Source organism: Neltuma alba, unplaced genomic scaffold (assembly GCF_004799145.2).
Source record: "Neltuma alba isolate B1F8T4 unplaced genomic scaffold, ASM479914v2 tig00013091_pilon, whole genome shotgun sequence".
Lineage (NCBI taxonomy): Eukaryota > Viridiplantae > Streptophyta > Magnoliopsida > Fabales > Fabaceae > Neltuma > Neltuma alba.
The window spans coordinates 1-21,662 of NW_021637419.1; the positions used below are offsets into that span (position 1 = coordinate 1).

At 35.2% G+C, this 21,662-nt stretch overlaps 3 protein-coding genes and 1 pseudogene across 3 annotated transcripts; 3 read left to right on the top strand and 1 right to left on the bottom strand.

Annotated features, from left to right (window-relative positions):
- The first annotated feature begins 320 nt into the window (after window positions 1-320).
- On the top strand, window positions 321-2,232 carry LOC114734403 (uncharacterized; annotated as a pseudogene).
- Window positions 2,233-5,570: 3,338 nt separating this feature from the next.
- On the top strand, window positions 5,571-8,002 carry LOC114734404 (tubulin-folding cofactor A-like). The gene is made up of 4 exons (XM_028922045.1): window positions 5,571-5,684; window positions 5,991-6,149; window positions 6,948-7,034; window positions 7,557-8,002. The coding sequence occupies exons 2-4, from the start codon at window positions 5,997-5,999 to the stop codon at window positions 7,656-7,658; spliced, it is 342 nt and encodes a 113-aa protein (XP_028777878.1). The 5' UTR covers window positions 5,571-5,684; window positions 5,991-5,996; the 3' UTR covers window positions 7,659-8,002.
- Window positions 8,003-8,538: 536 nt separating this feature from the next.
- LOC114734405 (probable cytokinin riboside 5'-monophosphate phosphoribohydrolase LOGL5) lies at window positions 8,539-11,842 on the bottom strand. The gene is made up of 4 exons (XM_028922046.1): window positions 11,555-11,842; window positions 10,289-10,417; window positions 9,638-9,822; window positions 8,539-9,049 (listed from the first exon to the last, which is right to left on the bottom strand). The coding sequence occupies exons 1-4, from the start codon at window positions 11,840-11,842 to the stop codon at window positions 8,671-8,673; spliced, it is 981 nt and encodes a 326-aa protein (XP_028777879.1). The 3' UTR covers window positions 8,539-8,670.
- A 4,660-nt stretch (window positions 11,843-16,502) lies between these two features.
- Window positions 16,503-21,452, top strand: LOC114734401 (glycerophosphodiester phosphodiesterase GDPDL3). The gene is made up of 9 exons (XM_028922042.1): window positions 16,503-16,608; window positions 17,072-17,365; window positions 17,594-17,709; window positions 17,851-18,355; window positions 18,696-18,734; window positions 18,813-19,097; window positions 19,628-19,764; window positions 20,278-20,761; window positions 21,154-21,452. The coding sequence occupies exons 1-9, from the start codon at window positions 16,503-16,505 to the stop codon at window positions 21,375-21,377; spliced, it is 2,190 nt and encodes a 729-aa protein (XP_028777875.1). The 3' UTR covers window positions 21,378-21,452.
- The last annotated feature ends 210 nt before the right edge of the window (window positions 21,453-21,662 follow it).

Below are 21,662 nucleotides of genomic sequence, written 5' to 3' on the forward strand. Positions count from 1 at the left end.
AGGAGGATTTTAAGTGGTTTCGTTAAGAAACGTTGCGCTTTTGCTTTCCCTGTTTCCCTCCCTCGGATTCTGGCTGTACTGTTTCTGCGTCGAAAAAGTTGATAGGTGGCGGTGGTAGCTTTATTGAAATCTGATCAAAATTTGGCTCCATTCGCTGATTTAATTTGTTCTTCTAGTTCTTTTATCTTGGTCGGTTTTGGGGTATTCTAGCAGTTCATCTGAATTTTTCACTTTGGGGCCTGCTTGAGAATCTTTCATACCGCCTAAGAGATTTGTGTGCTTTGGCTCTTCAATTTGCATTTGTCCGCTTGTACAAACATTGTGGAGGATTTCTATTTAAACCTTCTCATTTCTCTCACCTGTAGAAGTAGATTGAGTGTTACATTTCTTTTGATATTATTTCACCTGCAACTGGTAGATCTGCTTGAACCAAGGTTTTAAAGTGGTCTATTCATGCTGTTTCTATAATGTGTGGGTTATACCAAGTACTGAATCTTTAAATTTTTAGTTCTAGCCAGCTACTTTTGTTTTAATTACAGTCTTTTAGTGCTGGTGTGTAACTGTAAGTGTTAAGAATTGTCTGTGGCTTTTGTCTGGGCTAAAGCCTGTCTTTAACTTAGGGTTACTTGATTTTCTTCTAGTTATCCTTCTGTGATATGGAATCTCCGCAATCTGTGGTGTCACCTTTCAAGAGCTCTGTCTTGTCTAAGGACATTGAGGTCAATGGGAAGGAAGCTGTTATGTCTAATGTAGAAGACAACTTCATCGGTGTTCTTGAGGTTTACATACATCAAGCTAGGGACATCCACAACATCTGCATATACCACAAGCAAGATGTTTATGCCAAGATTTGCCTCACTAGCAATCCTGAGAACACGGCATCCACCAAGATCATCAATGGCGGCGGAAGAAACCCTGTGTTTAATGAGAACCTTTCTCTGAACGTCAGAGCTGTGGAGTCTTCTCTCAAATGTGAGATATGGATGTTAAGCAGGGTGAAGAACTATCTAGAAGACCAGCTTCTTGGTTTTGCTTTGGTGCCTTTGTCTGAAGTGCTTGTCAAGAATGGTGGGACGCTAGAAAAGGAGTTCGCTCTTTCTTCAACTGATCTGTTTTCATTCACCAGCAGGCTTTGTTCACATGTCTCTGGATACACTGGAGCTTCACCTGATGTTATGGTGGCTCCAGCTGAAGAAGTTGCTCAGAGGGACTCGGAAACTTGTCAGTCTCTGGCCAAAGACTTGGAAAAGATTGAGTTCCCGGACCCAGAAATAGCGAAAGAAGACCACCGGATGGTTTCAGAATACTTTGGCATTCCATGTGAGGAGAGCTTTACTACCTCTTCTGATGCTGCTGAAAGCCATAGCTCTGAAGAAGCAGGTGTTCAGCTTGTAGAGAGCTTCTCAGCATGCAGTGTTGAGTCTGCCCAACCTCATAAAACTGTTGATTCCCCAAAGAGCAGCGTGTCAACAAATGGGGTTCCTCATCTACTCCTTCAGTGCCTGCAACCTCAGATTCATCTGAGCTTGAACAAGTCTCAGGAACCAAAGAGAAGAAAACTGTGGAACACAAAGATGGTGAGAGTGATGCCTCAAATGGTGTGCCAAATGATTCAGTTTCAAAGCCTGTTGTGACTATGAAGATTGAGCCAGAACCAAAGGTGGTGCAGCAGGACATAGTAGACATGTACATGAAGAGCATGCAGCAAGTCAATGAGTCCCTGGCGAAGATGAAGTTTCCTAATATAGACGTTGAAAATGGACCAACCAGTTCAGGAAACTCGACCTCAGAGCAGAATAGTAGCTCCCGCGTTTTTATGGGAGTAGAGCTTTCTTCTGAGCTTATGTTCAATGAGTAAACTTAGTGAAGTTCTTTAGGTGTTTGCCATGAGATCATTCAATAAAAATATGACATGTAAAAGAACTTTCTGAAATGTCTCAGGTAATACTGATCTTACAAAAGACATGACATGTCATATTTTATTGGAGAACATATCACAAAGATCTTAAGAATAATACCTGAAGTGTTGTTGCTTAACTGGTTGAAGAAGATACTGGCAGGTGACTAATGATTTAGATTACAGAACCAAACCTGATATGAGTGATAGAAAAACATAATAATGTATTATCTAGTATTCTGTTGTGGTTTCTTCTTTGGTACTTTGAGCTATGTAGACTTGTACATGAAGAGACTGAGTCATTAGCAGAAATGAAGCTTCCTAATTTCGTCATTAAAAGCATAGTTTTCTGCTGAGCTTTTTGGCATAAATGATTAAGAAAATTGCTGACAGGTAACTGTCGAGTTTAGAACCAAAAATGATGATAATAGCATTGAAATATAGTGATGCAAGTATCTTGCAGTGTGGTTTCTGCCTGTGTACTTCAAGATTTAAGGTGATATGGATAAATATTGTACTCACCAATCCCGATGATGCTTCTTCTTTGTTTGAATGAGAGAGGTAGTCAGGTAGTTACAAACAGTTGAGCAGGATTGAACTTGCAATTTCCCATTTACAGGAAAGCTAGGGGGTGTTTGGAAACCTCAAGAAGCATTTTTTAGAAGTGTTTTCACGCAAATAAGACAAAACTCTTTTCACATACTTACTTCGTATATCGTATAATTACTTTTAAAATTTTAATTTGGTTTCTATCCAAACACTTTAACTTCTCTATAAGGGGGTGTTTGGGAAACCCAAAACCATGGTTTCAGAAGCACTTTTCTGCAAAACGAGATAATCTCTTCACATATTTACTTCGTAATCCGTAAAAGCACTCTGAAAACATGGTTTGGTTCTATCCAAACACCCCTAAGTGGGAGATAGCAATGCCATTGATATCCCATATGCATCATGCTTTCTTGTGTCACTACGGTTCTATTTATTGGCCTTGAATTTCTAATCAAATTCCACCTAGCCATGCCGGCATGCATTGGTAAAATGTACTCGAGTAAAATCATTGTTTTAAATTCTATGGATGAAACCATGCTAGGAGAGTTATCTCTGTTTATGTATAATCCAATTATAATTTGGATAGTCCTTTTCTTTCATTGGTTTTTTCGGGGGAAAAAATCCATGTAGGCATGAGTTAATCATGAGTGATTATTTGATATCCCTTTCTCATGGAGAATAAAAAAAGCTAATTGAATTTAATACACCTTCCTCTACAGTTATCTCAAATATAAAAATAATTATATTTTGGAAGTGTGAAATCATTGCTTCTTGTAACTATAGGAGCAGGACGTGATTTTCAAAAGGGGAAAATACACTTTCAAATATGTTGTTGGAGAATCGTTGAAGTAGTGGAACGGTGAGATGAATAGAGAGACACCCAAGACCCCACCATAATTGAACCTTTTTTTTTTGGGTACACTTTTGGCGTACAATTATTGCCCAACATCTAGGGAATGTAGCATATGATATGCTGTGGGATCCATATACCAAAGAAGATTTTTATTGCTTCAGTATCTTTAGGGTTATAGGATACCCTTTTTTTATTTGGGGTAAAAGTTCTTTGGCACTTTTGTTTTGGTAGTTATGTTATTCTTTTTTTTGTATATATAATCTTCTACTCGTCTGATTCTTAATATAAGACCTAATTAATTAATTTGAGTATATTAAGGATATTAGTTGAATTAATTAATATGATACATTTCTTTTAAAATAACCTAAGCATCTTCCCTAATCTCTTTCTTTCTTTCCTATTTGACTATTGTTAGGGAATATTAATAGGGTTAATTTAAAAAAATTAGTAAATAAATGAAATAGGTCATATATATTACTAATATTAACTCTCTAATTATGTCTTGTATTAAGGATGAGAAGAGTATTATAAAACACACCTTATAGTGACTCTATATATGATTATGTATGGTCTTTTTCTCCCCTTGCCAGCTATGTATGGCCTTAAATAGTAGCTCAGACCTTCAAATGTATGTGTTCATATAGGATTATACATAATAAAAAATAAAAATTCATCTAAAAGGAATTATAGTCTTACAAATAAAAGGTTTGTATCATGAAAAAGAAAAATTAAACAAGCATGGCAACTTTACACCCATTTTTGAAACTTGCATTGAATTGGGGTCATCAATAAAAATATAAAATTTATAACAAATCATTTAGTTCTTCTCTTAATGTAATATATAATGTGATTATGGCGTGAAAAACACATTAAAATAATCAAATGTCATATTGTCTTTTTTTTTTTTAACTACAATGGTCAAAATATAGCTAATCAACTAATATACTTTCTTCAATTCCATCCCATACATGAGAGATACTTATGACATGTTTAAAATTTTTAGTACTACTTATATTCTTAAATATAAGTTTAGTTTATAGTGCACATTGTACCAAATTAGATCTCATATTTAGAACTCAAGGTAGTATCATTTTTCATTTTTTTATTATTAATTATTGGTTAGTATTACCATATTAATTTTCTCTCTTTTTGCCAATCATTCTCTCTCTTTCATGCACCTCTTGTTTACCCTCCTCCTCTCACTCATTTTTTCCTTCATAAATAAGAATATTCTTGAAAAAAAATTTAATTTTTTTTATATATTTATTGTATTCAATCGATTTCAATTAACGTTTTAATATATGTATGCGTGGACATAGGAGACATATATACCTTAAAAGACTGAGTCATTTACCAGAAATGAAGCTTCCTAATTTGGACGTTGAGAGCAGAAACTAAAGAAACATCACATAACAGTACTAGTTCCTTTGTGTTTATATAAGCAAAGGCAAAAGCTTTTAATATATATATATATATATATATTATTTATAAATATTGAGTCATATATTTTAATATTTATTAATTAAATCAGTTTTCCTTCACTTCTTCAATCTCTATTTTAGCCGTACCACGAGCTTTGCTGGATGTCCATAGTTGCACCCTGTAAATCAAATCATGAGTGATAGCTTTAGCCCCACGCACACATGGTGAGCACTAATGTTTGTTGAGCTTGAATTAGGTTGAAAATACATTATTGTCCTTTACCACTTTCTTTCCTTTTCTTTATTTAGAAAAAAAATTGAAATCTCCTTGTCAAAAGTAATTCTGTTTGAAATATAAGGATTAATCTTTTGTTAAGCTCAACTCCCATCTTGTTTTTGTACTTTCAGATCATATTCAACTCCCATTCATTTTAAAAAATTTCGAAGTCAATGAAACTAAAAATATGATAATAATTACATCAATAATAAAATAACAAAAATAATACAATCAATTTATTTACAATAATATAATATAATATTTTAATTTATTTTTTATCTATTTTTACAACAAATAATAGGTTCAAGAGAGGAAGTAATTAAGAAAATATTTACAAAGATATCTTGTATTAAGGATCAGAAAAGTATTTTGAATGAGAGAGAGAAGGTGTTCTTGGCTTTATATATGTAAGGTACTTATAATTATTTTTTGGCCAAAAATTTAAGGTACTTATTTTCAATCAAATTAAAACATATGATTTTCTTAAATAAACATAAAATTCGGAAGAAATAATAGGCGGAAATAAAATTCCATGGTATGAAACGGTGCGTTGAAGTCAGAGAGACCGGATCTGCTGCTTCCTCTTCTCCGGCTGCTAGGGCACTGCATTCTGCAAGCAGCAGAAATCCAGCAACGAGACGGAGCCTAGGCACCGGTCGAAATTTCACATATCGCTCGCATTCTGCAGTAAGATCTTATCTCTCGCCTGCGTATTGCCTTTCCATTTTATTTTTCCCAACGCGACTTTTTTACTTGGAGGAACTATTCGAATGATGGGTTGGATTACTGTGTTTGGTGACTGATTATTGAACTGTCATGATTTTTGTAAAATTAAAGACCTTGAGCTTTGATTATAAGTTTAATGAGTGAGAAGACTGCGATAAAATAATTCTACAAAACAATGTATCTTGCTTTTCATTACTGAACTCACCGGTCATTGATTTTGTTGTAGAAACGAATTCTAGATGCAAGTGTTTTTCCTTCCTCTTGCAGGATTCTATGGCGACCATAAGAAGTCTGAAGATTAAGACGAGTACCTGCAAACGCATTGTGAAGGAGCTTCATTCGTATGAGAAAGAAGTTGAGAGAGAAGCTGCCAAAACAGCCGACATGAAGGAGAAAGGAGCTGACATCTATGACCTTAAGCAGCAGGTAAGACTATACCTTCCCCCATCCGTCCAGATGCAATTTGGAGCTACTCAGTGTTCATGCCGTACCATATTCTTGCAATATTCAGTGAATGGTGTAGTTGGTAATCTAATATGAGGCTGAAATATCTGCTTGTCAATGTAACCTTTTCTCTTTGAAATCTAAGTCCTGTAGCCTTTCGCCTCGAGCCAGTACCTTTGAAATTAAACTGAAGCACAAAATGTTAATATTTTATCCTGAAATTATCAAGTGTTTTCTGAACAAAAGAGGTAGGTCAAGTGTAGCAATTTTGTCACATCAACTGGCACTTGTTACACTGGGAGAAATCCTGTCTTGCTTGGTGTAAGTTCATTCAAAGGCAGCTTCAGCACTGTCTTAATCTCCACTTCTGTATGTTCCTCCCCTCCCCACTTTCTCATATACCAAGGTCTATTCTCTATCAACTCATGGACCAAATAAGGGCAACTTCAGCATTGTCTTAATCTGAACTCTTTTTATGATCCTCTCTTCCTCACTTCCTAACAAAAATAGATAACGAAAAAGTGAAAGACGCTTAGAGGCAGAAATTGATATTCTCAGCATCTTGATCTGTGAGATGGAATTCTCAATATTTTACTTGGGCTGTAATAAGAGCTAAGTAAGCATGATAGCGACTGTGTCTTTGCAATTGCATTATGCTTGAATTGGAGCATCACTTTTTTTAATAAATAAATAGGATATTAAATTATTAATCTTTGAGTATGCCTTTCATATGCTTCCCTTGTAAATTAGTTGTATCTTTTGTTGATATCATTTGAACAGGAAAATGTACTGGCTGAATCGAGGATGATGATACCTGACTGCCGCAATCGCCTAGAGGCTGCACTAGCAGACTTAAAAGGAATAGTGGTACTCTATTCTTGCTTTTCTTATGTCTTAGTTTTCTATGTTGTCTGATGTCATGTCATAAAATTTTCTACAAAATCAATACTTTGAAGTCTGAACTTTTGATGACTTGGCATTATTAACAAATCAGTTAGCTGACCCTACAACTTTGATTGGAGAGTATTACCCCTTTGTTGATTTTATATGATTATAAGCACGCTATTGGTATAGAAATATGGCTAGATTACCGCTGATTCTAGGGATAGTTACATATGAAAACGTTGACAACTTGAGGGCAACCAGCAACGAATCATATTCCGTTGAAGAATGCTAAAACATAATCATTTTCGTGACTTTGCCCTTCTCAAGTTTTACATAAACAAAGCATATTGTGTTTTAGTATGCTAAACCATAAACCTGTTTGTCTTATCGAATCTCTCCCTGCTTTAAGTATAACAATACCAGGAGTTGAGTCTGGGATGTGCGGGAAAATGGACTCTTGTCCGGTGCCACTATTTTAGTTTAGAATGTTTGCTTCAATTTCAGGCGGAGATGGAGGAGTCAAACGAGAAGGAAGGCCCTGAAATTGATGAAGCTCGTAGCACCATCGCTGATGTTGAAAAATTATTTGAAACAACTGAAGCTTAGCAGGGCTGTTTCGTTGATGCCTTCAATGCAAGATATCAGACCGTGTTATATAGTCTTCAGGCCAAACATCCGCCATACCTAGTGGCTTCATGATCGAGGGAAAACTTTGCTTATGAGTTGTGAAACTTGGATGATTCCGTCTTGTCAATTATTGTTTGTTACAATGTGATATCGATCTGAGTGTTCTAGCCTGAAGCAGCTTATTACAACCGCTACTTAAGCTTGTCAAGTTTTTCCAATTTTATATGCATAACACATCTTGCTTGTTGCATAACGTGGATCTCTTGCACTGAGTACGCTTTTGTTCTGGATTGTATATGTCAGATTTTGGTAGCTTAGTTTAATCTCCCGCCTTTCTCTCCCCGAAGCCTGTGGAGAAGACTTGGACATTTCTTGTTTAATATCAGTCTGTTACGGTTCAGCTGGTACGTACAGGCACTACTTTTGAGCCAATTTGTGCATTAATTGGACGCGTCGTTTTTTTATAAAAACAAATATTGGTTAAGGATATCTTGGACGTTTTTGTGACAATTTAAAAAACAATTTTCAATGGGCCAAATCCCAAAAATTACACTGCAAAATCCTTTGATTTTTCTGAGAACCCAAGTACCTTCCTTACTGAGTTAACATCACTGATTTCAATAAGATTCCCATCCCTTATCCTTGTCTAAGAGTATATGTGGGAGTTGAAAGGAAACGACTTGGAAAGAAAACAACATGCATAACAAGATAATTGAACAGGAAATTTATTATTTACTGGTAAGTTCCACCTCCTTGGCCAGAGGCACTGCTATGTATTTTGGTTTTTTTGGGGGGGTGGGGGGTCACAATTCTCAGGATCCATCCCCCAAGTTAAGGTCTCCCCTGAAAGGAAAAGCTCTCAATATAACCCCTCTTTCCCTTACGTTATCTTCCATCCAAACGAACAGTTTATTAAACATTCTACAATTGAGCTTTTTCATGAAAGAAATTATTTTATGCTTAAAAATAGAAGGTAAAAGACATTCCCTATCTAGATGCTTTCCAATGCGGTTTCTTTCTTCCTTGGGTCATTGCAAGAGATGTTATAGAACTCAGCAAGGTAAGCCAAAGCCTGTGAGTTGCTTTCACAAACCTTCCACAGGGATGCAACCTCTCCTTTGTAGACAGTGCCCCAATCCTCACAAGAATCCAGAAAGTCAAGCAGCTTCGAATAGAACGAATCGTAGTTCATCAAGACGAAGGGAATGGGAAGCTTTGATCCAATCCGTTCAAGCTGTATTAACCCCATAATCTCAAACATCTCATCTAGAGTGCCAACACCACCAGGAAGAGCAACAACGGCAGTCTTATCAGATGAGTTGTTCCTCACTGCAGCATCCACCAGTCCATGTTTCCTTGCTGAGAAAAACCTGAAAAAGTAAAATCAGACTAAAATCTATGGAAATTTGGCATAGATGTGGACAAGACTAATATGTCTTTTGTCAATGCATGAATCAGTTTTTAAATGATAGAAGGAAGTTGGGAATATCTAGGAGCAAGATCAAAGCAAAATGTCTTTTTCTTCAAAAAAAAAAACCCTTACTCCGAAAATTTCATCCAACATTATACTATTTCTAGATATATCATTTTTTAAGGCAATTTAACAATAAAAGTACCTTTCTGAAAGATTAGCTAAGCATTCGGGGTATTGCTAGAGGTATTCACCCAAAATGCCTTTTTGTTATGGCACTTTTTGAGAAGGACAAAACACTTTGATGTATTTTGCAAGTGTTTGTAACAAGTTAGTCAATAAGAAATAGACAAATTCATATTATTTCCAGCTCAACATCACGTGAATACATGTTTTTCAAATCTTTCTTCCACGTGTTACAATTTTAGTGAAGAACCTAATGGCAAGTTCTTAAGGAACTGTACCCAAGTTTCATTGTTTGAGAAAATGTTTTATTGAAAGCACTGCCAAACTAGGACTAAGCAATCAAGGAATGGTGGTAAGTTGCCTGCAAGTGAAGTAGGTTTCGGAAGGTAAATAAGGATGGACATTGGAGCTTGTCGACTCCCCTGGCTCCCTTCCAATCTTGAGTCCACCGACTGGTTTTCCTGCTTGCATAGCACCTTGAGTGACAGCATCCATTAGCCCTGGTCCAGCTCCAGACCATGAAGTGCAGTCTAAAAGATTTGCTATCTGTGAAGACATGTATGTAAACAAGACTCATAGCAACAGCTGCTGGAGATCCAGTCACTATGATTATTGTACTTTTAGAGACAGTAAGAATGTTGTTTACGAAAAAAAGAATAAGGCCTTATATCTTTTATAGTCTTCATGCTTATATCACCACAAACAAGCGTGCAAGAGAACAGGAAAGAAGCTCAAATTTGATACTCTAAAATCATGCAGTCGTACATTCAGAGAGAGTGATACAAAAGAATGGAAACTATATGTTTGATTCGTTTTCTCTCATTACACTCACTCTTTCCTTTGTTTTTATCTCTTTCCGACTTTTTGTGACTGCAGAGGATTCTTATTGAAGCTCAGATGGGATCCTCTATCGAACCCTATAAAGTCTCCTAAAAAAGACAACAAAGGCCAATCCTATTAAATTTTCTAATCCCCTCAAATTGGAAGGAAGCTATAGGAAGAATATACTTGCCTCTTTAGCCAGCTCTTGTGCTCGCATGTAATGTGAATGACTGGGCCCCATCCTTGAAGAACCCAGATACACAACTCCTCTCCCTTGTCTGTTTATGAGTTCATAACATCGTTTGATCTCCTCTTTAACCTTTCAAATTCCAAGACCAGAGTGAGTGTCAATTTTCTGGATTTTCAGTTTAACCGCAAATTTCCACAAATTCTTGATATAAATAGAGAAGAAGGCACATGCTGGCCATTAGTGGAACATCCATGAGCATTATCATAAAATACTTTTCTGGAGATTCTACAACATCGTTCCAGTCTCCAACCACATCTATACACACAGTCATGCAATACGTTTCATCATAAACAGTTCCATCATAGTTTACTGATTGTCTGGCTCAAATATGATTATTCAAGACCATTTAACCATGATATTAAAAGGCACCATGTGGAATAATAGAACTAAAAATGAGAAAAGATGTCAGAATCCGAACACGAACCAGCAGCAAATTAGTAGGTGCTAGGCATAAACTACAATGAACCCATTATTATATTTGGTCCATAATTGTGTTTACATTGAAGAACATGATACTGCCATTCTTGTCCTCATATTATGTCATTATTTTGCATAAGAATATTAGTATTATTGTAGCATTCAGACCCAATATGAGCAGGTGATAAGTGTCAAGCAGTCATAAGCAAACTCACTCATAATTACCTCCTTTTGGTGTCTCAGACTCCCTGTAACTTCCCCCTCCCTAGACCTAAAGCCCAGAACAACAAAATGAAGATCCTAAGCAATGGCATGCGATTGCAAAATGTTACCCAATAGAACACTTCCTCGTTGATTTACATATTAAACAGTGAGCAAATAAGGAAAAAACATATTAACTAAAAATTTTTCCTTGGATTATCAGAGTCTATTTATTTTTGGTCTCCAAAAATTACTCAATGGGCTACAGGTAGCACACATGGAAACACATCAGACTGACCCACTGTAAGGACTAACAAGTAAAGATTTTGTTGTTTACTGGCTCACGCCATTCACCCACCAGTTTTCTGGACTGGAAGCAAAATATGTCTAACAACCCAATAATCAAATTGCTGATTTAGACGAAAAATAATTAACTGAAGTATATCCCACAGTCTATTACGATGTAGCTACTTCTAGAGCAGAGAAATAGGTTGTTCACCCTTAACAAAACAGTACATGAAAATATATCAGCAAAAGCAATGCTACAACAGTAACATTTGAGTCAAGGAAGTGGATATTACAGTTCACCTCATCTGGGCTTTTCCTCTCATCAAATTCAATTGACTCTTGTTTACTCAGAGAAACCCCCACTTGAATAAGCCTCCGCTTTGGGAACTTGAAATTAAGAGTGTTCTGCCCTGTTGTACTGAAAGACTGAAACTTGATTCGTCTTTGATGAAATCGAGAGCCTCCCACCACAACATGAGAACCTAACGAACCCCATGTTGAAAATCCCATCATGAAGGAGCCTACAAGCTTCCAAGAAGGGTTACTAATTACTATGATTCCGCCAAAAGGTTTCAGACTTCTAGTCATCTGGGAAAACAGAGAAGAAAAGCTGGCTTTGTTTTCTCACTTTATCTATTTGGACCCTTAACCATGGGCTTAGGCTCGATGCACCGTGACGGACTTTTGGGCCGCATTTTTATTTTGGTTTGGAATTTGTAATGAGCATAACAGCATCCAATAAAGTTAGGTCTAGTATAAGGAGTTGGTCTCTCATAACGTGACGAATTAAGATTTGAATCCCTATCGAGAGAGTGCTCACATTTAGTGCTTGACAATACCTCGAGTGGGATTGCTTCTAATAGAAAGATACGTATATTTTAGTAGTAGTAGTAGTAGTAGTAGTAGTAATAATAATAATAATAATAATAATAATAATAAGCATAAGCATAACAGCACATACGGTTTGATCATATGAAACATCGGATTCTCAGACCTCTTGGATTCCCCTACTGATCAATTTGCCAAGCATTAAGATGAGGATTGACTGAAATAATCATAGTAGCGGAAAAAGCAGATAAAGACGATGGCTTGACTTTGCGAGGGACAAAATGTGCATCGAAATTCATTTACAGAAATGTGTCTAAATCACAATTCTTAGGGATAGGGTGATATTTACCCAGTAGTCTAATCACTCAAGCATAACCATTCCAGCAGTTCTTAAACACGGAAAATTGTTTCTGCAAGCCAAACAGAACAAAATAGTGATAAGATTCCTAATGTATTTTTTTTAAAGTATGTCTAATATCTTAACATATTCTGTGATGTATTTATTATTTTAAAATATTTTTTCAAGTGTGTCCAATGTCTTAAATGTTTTAGGATGTAATTTTACTCATTAATTATTAAAATGCTGAATATACTTGAAAAAATATTTGAAAATACTGCATCTAAAATAATTTAGGTGTTTAATGATGTACTTAAAAAAATATTTCAAAATGTTGAACCAACCACAAAATATTTTGGAATATAGAAATACTTCATAATACTATATCAATTTTAACTCAATAAAATATGAAATCTCTTTCGTTTTTTTATTTTTTGGGGTCACATTTTGACTTACCAAACATGACTCTACTCTACAATTTTTTTTTTGCCACACACTTTTACAATTGTTAAAATCTAAATTAAAATTAGAATATAAGCAAATGCTAAGAAAATATAGGGGTTTTGTATGTTTGATATTAAAGCATCCAACTTCATCATTATGATTTTTTTTTATTTTAGTTTATTCATGAGACCATAGTTAAGCAACTTTTTCTTTTTTCAAAAAAAAAAATCAAGTGGTATTCTCCGGCCGATAGCTAACTAGAAACTAATCCTTCTAAGGTGTAAAGATCATTAAGCACGTATTTTGAGGTGGCACAATTAGATTGGATTACGCATCATCAGTCCATCTTCCATTTTTTTGGCCGACAAGGCCATCATCCAACCATAATCCGATTATTAAACTCCATAATTAAATGGATTAATTACAGTCAACTTCTAATGTAGCAATATACTGTCATTTCTATTTAATCTCTCAACGCTTGATGGAACCACGCGGCAACCTTGTAGAATTCTGGTGTTTTGTTATAGTTTGGGTCTTATTGCTTCAAATATTTAATTTAGTAATTTGGAGCAGAGATAAAATTTAAAAAAAATGTTAATTAAAAATCTTTTAGGTGACTCCTTGTGAGAATCATAAATATACTATAGAAGGCGCCTACAATAGAGATCAGATCATCAGAGGAAGTAACATGTTTAAGACTTTTTGGAATATATATGTGATGTTTGGTTGATAAAAGATATTTTATTTTATTTTAAAATACTAACAATGTCAATTTAACAATATCAATATATTTACATAAACACAATAATAAAAGTGTGGTTAAAAGCCTCCCCTCCAACAAGAGGACAAATCAAAGGGCAACTAAAAACTACTCCTAATCTTATTTATAAGTTACTTTTAACGTGTTTCACGCAAATCAAAAAAATCTTAAAACTTTATTAACTCTCATTTAAAATTCAAGATTTTTTGAACTTTATTTCTATTTAATATATATTAGACTTTATGTAAACAAAATCAACACAATAATAAATGAATGGTAAAACTGTACATCTATATAAAAAATTATCTTAATATCTTACAAATAAGATCAATAAATGTCTTTTATCTCTGGTTTATAAATAGGACCTAAGGAGTACTCTTAGCCTCATAAGTTAGAACTTTACTTTTTCTTTCATAAATTATTTATTTAAAAAATAAAATACAAAAATGTCCGGTTTAAATATTTAATACGCATATCCATTGACCAAGCCTATAAATTATATGGGATGTACGTGCATCCACATCAGAACAATGACAGCCAACATGCTGCCAATTTGACTTTGTCAAAAAAATTTCCTCAATTTTTGATGTATTTTGCATTAAATATATATTTAAAAAAGGACAAAGTCATACAAGCTATCCATATCTTATAAATAACACAGCTTTTTAAAAATTAATTATTGAGTGGCATTGCAAAATTTTATAATTTTAAATTATTTAATCTAAAAATGTTGCCCAAAATTATTTAATCCAATTTTACTTATTTTCGTATCATTGAGACAGTGAGACTGATCATTTTAGGTAAATAATACATACACGATCTTTGAGTTCGGAGACAGTACACTTTTCCTTTTAAAGGATTTATTAGAAATAAAAGGGATATTCATGTAATTTTAATAAGGTAAAATGTTAAAATTTTTCTATTATTCTGACAAATCTCTTTGACAGGTACTTCGAAATTCAAGTCAAGCTTGAAAATTAATTTTTTTTTGTAAACAATTGTATCACTACAAATTATATTATTAATTAATTATACCAAGTCATGAGGGGAATAAAATAAAAACTATAAATCAAATTATATTTGATGACCAAAAAATAATTTAATTAGACGGCACTATTTGCGGGTCAAGTTTTGACATATTTGAGCCAAGTGGCAATCTCTTACTACATCTTTTTCTTCTCGTGGAACCTACCTTATTTATTAAATGGCAGAAAAGTAATAGCACAAATAAATAATAATTTCTCTCTTCTAATGGTATTATATTATAATACCAGTATTATCAACCCAGGATCCAAACTTATATATTTACAAAGATGGGAGAATGAGACAAATTCAAAATTCAGTGTAAAATAAAGACAAAATTAAATTTTTTAAAATGAATTTTTAGATAAAATTAATACGTTTTAAATGTTTTCATAATTTTGGTAAAAATTCTGAGAGTAACTTAGAAAAATTGCAAGAAGGAGCATACTTATATTTGTTTATTATTCTAAATTTGATGAGAAAATTGCCGAAGAATCTTCTATTGTAAAATTCATTGCTCAAAAATATCTAAAAATCGACAGAAAGAGTGCTACTCATTTTCAGTGGGTACAGATAATTAAAAAAATGTTGTATCCACTGAAAATACATTACAGTTGGATGCTTTAACAAATTTTAGATAACGAGAAAAATTTTAGGGGAGAGAGTTCTTCGGTAATTTTCTCAATCTTGATATGATTAAATGTCTAGAATTTTGGAATATATATGTGTGTGTGTCTATATACCATTCTAATGCTTATTATTTGTTATTTGTAGCAGTTTTTTACTACCTCCGGTCCTTAATATAAGACCTTATTTGACTTTTATTTTGGTCCTAAATATAAGATCCCAATCTATTTTATCTCTCATATTTATGCATTTTTTCAAGATAGTCTTTCTAATAACTGTAATTCTAGCCAATATAGTTGATTAGTAAGGATATTTTAGGAAAAGCAATACCTATTTATTACAAATAAATAACTTAACTTCTTTTTTTAATCTCCTCAAATTAGTCAACTGGGTCTTATAATTAGGACAGAAGGTAGTACGTACCAAAAAGACTATTGAATAAATGAGATCTTTTACTTTTGTTCTTATTAAATTAAAGTTAGTAATATATTTTCTCTTACTTATTATATTTCTCTTCACCTTTACTATAATAAATAGAACAGAAATGAAAACTAAACATTAAAAAGAATACAACTCACCAGTAAAAATCATCAAACTCAGAGACTTATAAGTGACAGATAATAAGTAGAATAGTATTTTACATGGAAGAAGACGTTGACATGATATTTTATACTTTACAGTGATGATTTAAAGCGAACATAAATACGCAGAAATGTTTGCCACGCTGCTCGCTTGCTGTAGGCTGTAGCCATCACCAGTTTTTCTCTCACCTCTTCGTCTTCTTCCTCGGCCTCGGTATAGTCTTTCTATTTTTGTTTCTTCTTATCCTTTCTTCATTTCTTTCCGTCAATCGCTGAAGAACTGAAAATGCCAGCTTTGTGTGAGACTGAAGGCGTACATTTGAATCTATTTTAGTTTCAAAACCGCGTGATCATATATATTAAAGTACGGGCCTTATCTAGTCACAAAAATGACAATTTTTAAGACTTGTCTGTCTCCAGACAGAGTCGTGAACATGAACAGAGGAAGAAAGGGACCAAGGTGGGGTATCCTATGGCTGTAATTGATATTATGTTTATATATAACAGACAGCTTCTTCACTTCATCATTACAGGACTAGCTTCTGGTTCTACTTTCTCCTGCCGTTGACTCGTCAGTTGTCTCGCAATCCTTTTTCCCGGGAAAACACCAGGGAAACTTTTTCTGGGTAGGACTTTGAATACTGTACCATGTGGTGGAACCTGAGGACTCGCTCTCCCCTGCTTGCTCTGCTTATTCTTTATTCTCTGATAGCGTTGGTCTCTTCTTCTGGACCTGCCTGGAAAACATTGAAAGGTGTGTGTTGTTTTAATTGTTTATTTATTTATTTGGCCTGCGTTCTTCTAAGCTTCAAGAGAAAGACATGCATGCCCGTTTTGAGTCTTACTATATATCACGTTAATTGGATGGTCATTGTTATTTGTGTTTGAGAATAAAACGTCCTTTTAAATTAAATAACGTTAGGCTGATACGAACATCAAACACACGCATGACTCTGAGAAAATAAGAAATTTTGGATTTTTGTCCATTCTTTCTTCTTGGTCCTTTACCATTTTGTAGTCTTCGCCTCTTGAGTTCGTGTATCAGCGGACAAGGAACGTACTTTCGACATCTGAAGACACATTTACATAATCGGAAGGATCGAAAATAATAAATCAGTTATAATATTTATCGTTATTTTGAAGAAGTAAGTCGCAAAATGGCGGCTCTCATGAAGACGTTATCATGCAAGTTTGATGATACAATCTTTGCGATGCAGGGTCTCCGCCGCTGGTGGTGGCGCGTGGAGGATTTTCAGGTATATTTCCGGATTCGAGCGACGCTGCATATAAATGGGCGCTAAACAAAAGCGCATCAAACGTCGTTCTGTGGTGCGATTTGCAATTGACGAAGGACGGAGCAGGAATTTGCTTTCCGGACTTGAAGCTCAACAATGCCACTAACATCGCCAACGTTTACTTGAACAAGACTAGGGTTTACAATGTTAACGGGTTTCCAACGAGGGGTTGGTTCACCGTCGATTACAACTTGAGCGAGCTCGCACCTGTGTCTCGTAAGCCCCATTTACTATTTAGTGTTGGATGAGTTTGAATTTTACAATTTGGGCTGGAGTAATATATTATCGTCATGTTTTTGTTTAAAAAAATGATGATTTCTGAAGTACTAAACTGGTTAATTGTGTGCTTGCATTTGATAATTGTCCACAACGGAAGAATTTGTTTCTCTGCTTGAGTCATGAAATGTGCTTATTATCCTTGACGATTCTCTTTTTACTTGTCAGTTGTTCAGGGAGTCTACTCTCGAACTGATAGATTTGACCGCAATAAATTTAGAATTCTCACAGTTGAAGATGTAGCCAAATTAGCAAAGCCACAGGGCTTGTGGTTGAATGTTCAGGTAAGTGATTGAAAATAGGCTCCTTGCCCGAATAGAGAGCTTCTTTCTTGTGTTTCAAGGAGATTCCAGAGAGCTAGTGCTTGATAGAATCTGACTTTGTATCTACATTATTTGACTTCGATATTTTCAAATGCAATACAGAATGATGCATTCTTCAAGGAACGGAATTTGAGTATAAATGGGTTCTTAAATTCTCTATCTTCTCGTCAAGTATCTGTCGGCTATATCTCTTCACCTGATGTGGGCTTCTTGAGAGAAATCATGTCAGCCAAAAGCTATAGAACAACAAGAATTATCTTCAGGTTTCTAAATCAGAATGAGGTTGAACCTACAACTAATCAGACTTATGGTACACTCTTGAAAAATCTCAAGCTTGTCAAGACATTTGCTTCTGGAATTCTTGTTCCCAAGGATTACATATGGCCTACAGATCCAAACCTTTATCTAGAGCCGTCCACGTCAGTTGTAGCAGATGCTCATAGAGAAGGGCTTCAAGTTTTTGTATCAAACGTTATAAATGATCTTTTACTTAGCTACAATTACAGTTATGATCCTCTAGCTGAGTGCCTCTCTTTCATAGACAACAATGTCTCCTCTGTTGATGGTGTGCTGTCTGACTTCCCTACCACTCCATCCGCAGCCATAAGTAAGTTTTCTTTCCTCTGAATGAGAAAAAAAAGGCCTTTTAGAAATTTTTGAGATGCCTGTCATATAGCTGAAGGCTAGAAATTGACCTGTTGCTGCACTTTCATGCATGATTCTTAAGTATTTTCCAAACTAAACTCATTCTTATGAATGAGTTGAGTGCCACTGAGCCATAAAGGCTTCAGCACCCTTATTCCTTTTACTTTAGTAAAGTTTCTCCCCTTTATCCTTTTCCTGTTGACTCCTTAATGTGACCCATGGTCTATTTGGACATGATACTCTATTATTTATGGTTTTCAAGTAACATTCCAATTGATATTCTGAATTCTTTTGTACTGCAGATTGCTTTTCTGGCATAGGGGAAAATGCAACCAGGAAAGGTATCTAGCTAGTTTTGCTCTCAATTGATATCCCTAGCTAGTTTTGCTTTTTATTGACGTGTTCCTGCTTCTTCACAGTGGACACTAGGGTGATCACAAAATACGGAGCAAGTGGAGACTATCCTCCCTGCACTGACTTGGCATATAAAAAAGCCATGTCAGATGGTGCGGATGTACTTGATTGTCCTGTTCAAATGTCCAAGGATGGAATACCGTTTTGTTTAAGCTCCATCGACCTTACAGAGAGCACGACAGCCGCTGAAACCAGTTTCAGCAGCCGTGCTACAACTATTCCAGAGATCAAGACTGGCAGTGGCATATTTACGTTCAGCTTGACGTGGGATGAGATAAAAACCTTGCGTCGTAAGTTTAATGTATTTGTTTAAATCTACGATCCTTATCTTGATTTCCTTCCGTTGTTGGGTATTAATTGGGGAACTTGGAATTGTTTTTAAAAGTTTGTTAGAAGGATTTTTACTTTGAAGTCTTGACCAGCCAAGGTCCTGTATGGGGGAAAAAAAGGGACAAATGGATCCATAGAAGAAATTATTCTTTCAAGAGAGGAAAAATAACTTAATTCTTTATATCATAGATTGAAATATTGATCTGAATAAAAATTTATATATTTTTTAGTTTCTTCTATGCAAGTGGCAGGTCTAGCTTTGAAATATTTTCAAATTAATTATGAAACCTTTTTCCTCTATGAAGGCTACTAGTAGGACCATTATAATCAACATATAATTTGCTTTCCATTAGCCGTTTTAGCTTCGTAATATTTTGGCATTGTAGTGATGTTTGCTTCTATAACAAAGTACTAGTAAAAGATGTATGAAATTTGTCCCCGTAAAAGCTAACGTTTTTCTATTTTCTTCATTCTTTGTTTTTTGTTGCAGCCTCAATGTTGAACCCTTATTCAAAATACACACTGTTCCGCAACCCAAAAGCAAAAAATGCAGGGACATTTGTAACATTATCTGATTTTTTGACCTTGACTAAAGATCCGAAATATGGCATCTTGGTCAGCATCGAGGTGAGTTTTTCAACTGCCGATTTTAAATTTGTTTCTTTAGGACCTGTTCTTGTGTAATTACTCTCCAACCTGTATGTTATGATTATGTTGGTCACATGACGTGGTATAGAGAAATAATAAGTAGCTTTATGAAAGACTTTTTGCAGGGTGACCCAAGCTTTTAAAACCTTGGCGTCATGATTCTTTGATTAGTAAAATTATTGGCATCTGTGTCCACTTTCTGGTGATTTATAAACCTCAATTTTATCTGGGCCCAAGCACTTTCATTTCTCTGTATATTAACAGATGCTTCTCGAAAATGATCATGTGAATTCCCTGTGATTTAATTCTTGACTCCTCTTAATTAGTCATGCCAGAAAAAGAAACCAGAAGTGCAAGGGATTTCTGCCCAGTTATCGATAATGATTACTTTAATCGCCAATTCACCATCAATATGGGATGAATCATTTCTGCTGTGATGATTTGCTTTTGTGTTTTTATTAATGACAGTTTTGTTTTGTTTATTCATAATAGAATGCAGCCTACCTTGCTGAGAGGCAGGGATTAAATGTGATCGATGCAGTCCATGATGCTCTGAACAAAGCAGGATATGATAAACCAGGGCCTCAAAAAGTCATGATACAGTCCACCCATAGCTCTGTGCTGATGAAATTTAAGGAAAATCCCAACTATGAAAGGGTATACAAAATTAAAGAGAATATTTACGATGCTCTCGATTCAACTGTAAAGGACATCAAGACATTTGCCGACTCTGTGGTCGTAAAAAAGTTTTCGGTTTTCCCAGAGGTTTCGGCCTTTCTAGTTAACTCCACAAAGACTGTATCAAAGCTACAGTCATTCAATCTCTCAGTCTATGTGGAAACTTTCAGCAATGAGTTTGTATCTCAGGCATGGGACTACTACTCAGATGCATTTGTTGAGATAAATTCATTTGTCATTGGAGCCAAAGTTAATGGCATCATCACTGACTTCCCTAAGACAGCTGATAGATACAGAAGTAAGTTGACACTTCTTTACAGAACTTTGCTTCTTTAGCAAGAATTCTAGAAAATTCATATCTTCAAGAGGCATTTTCATATCATCTTTTCCTCCCTTTTCTTTTTCCTATCTTTTTCCAAATGCACCATACATTCATCTTTTTGAATGTAGAAGATTTGAATTACTAATCTCATACCAAGCATATAAGATACCAAGGACCGAAAGATAACAGGGTATGGGGGTGAAAAATCAACAGACTAATATTTTATGTTTATGTTCTGCAAGTTGTGCACCGTTCAAATTCGTGCATGATTACTTTCAGCATTGTTTAGGATTTAAACTCTTGAACTGTTTATGTATGAAAGCCATTAGTCATGGCTACTGATATGACAGTTTATGAATTTGTTGCAGAGAACCTGTGTTTAAATCTTGGAGACAAAACTCCTCCATATATGAGCCCTATTGAACCTGGCCGTCTCCTGCAACAAGTTAGCCAGGCGTACCTTCCACCTCCGGCTCCTCCACTCCCTGTGTTGAATGATACAAGCGTGGCAGATCCACCGTTGTCTGCTGTTTCCGGGTTTAGGACAGCAGCCCCGGCTCACGCCCCAGCCCCGGCAGCGGCATCAGGATGAAGATAGGGGAAGAGGAAAAGATAATAATGTAGTATCTATGCCATGGTTAGTGTTTGGTTGTGTTATTATTATTGTTATTTTGATGTTTTGTTACATGAAGCAGAGGAGGTTTGAATTGAAGATCTGTTGCATAAATATTCTGCCTCCACTCGCCGTAATGTCTTAAACTGGATTTATCAAAGATAGTTCATGTGTACAATCTGACCATTCATGAGAACTTATTCTACATTAAACTAACAATTTGGCTAATGGATTGATAAGCTTGTTTAGTTTTGTTTTCCAGAA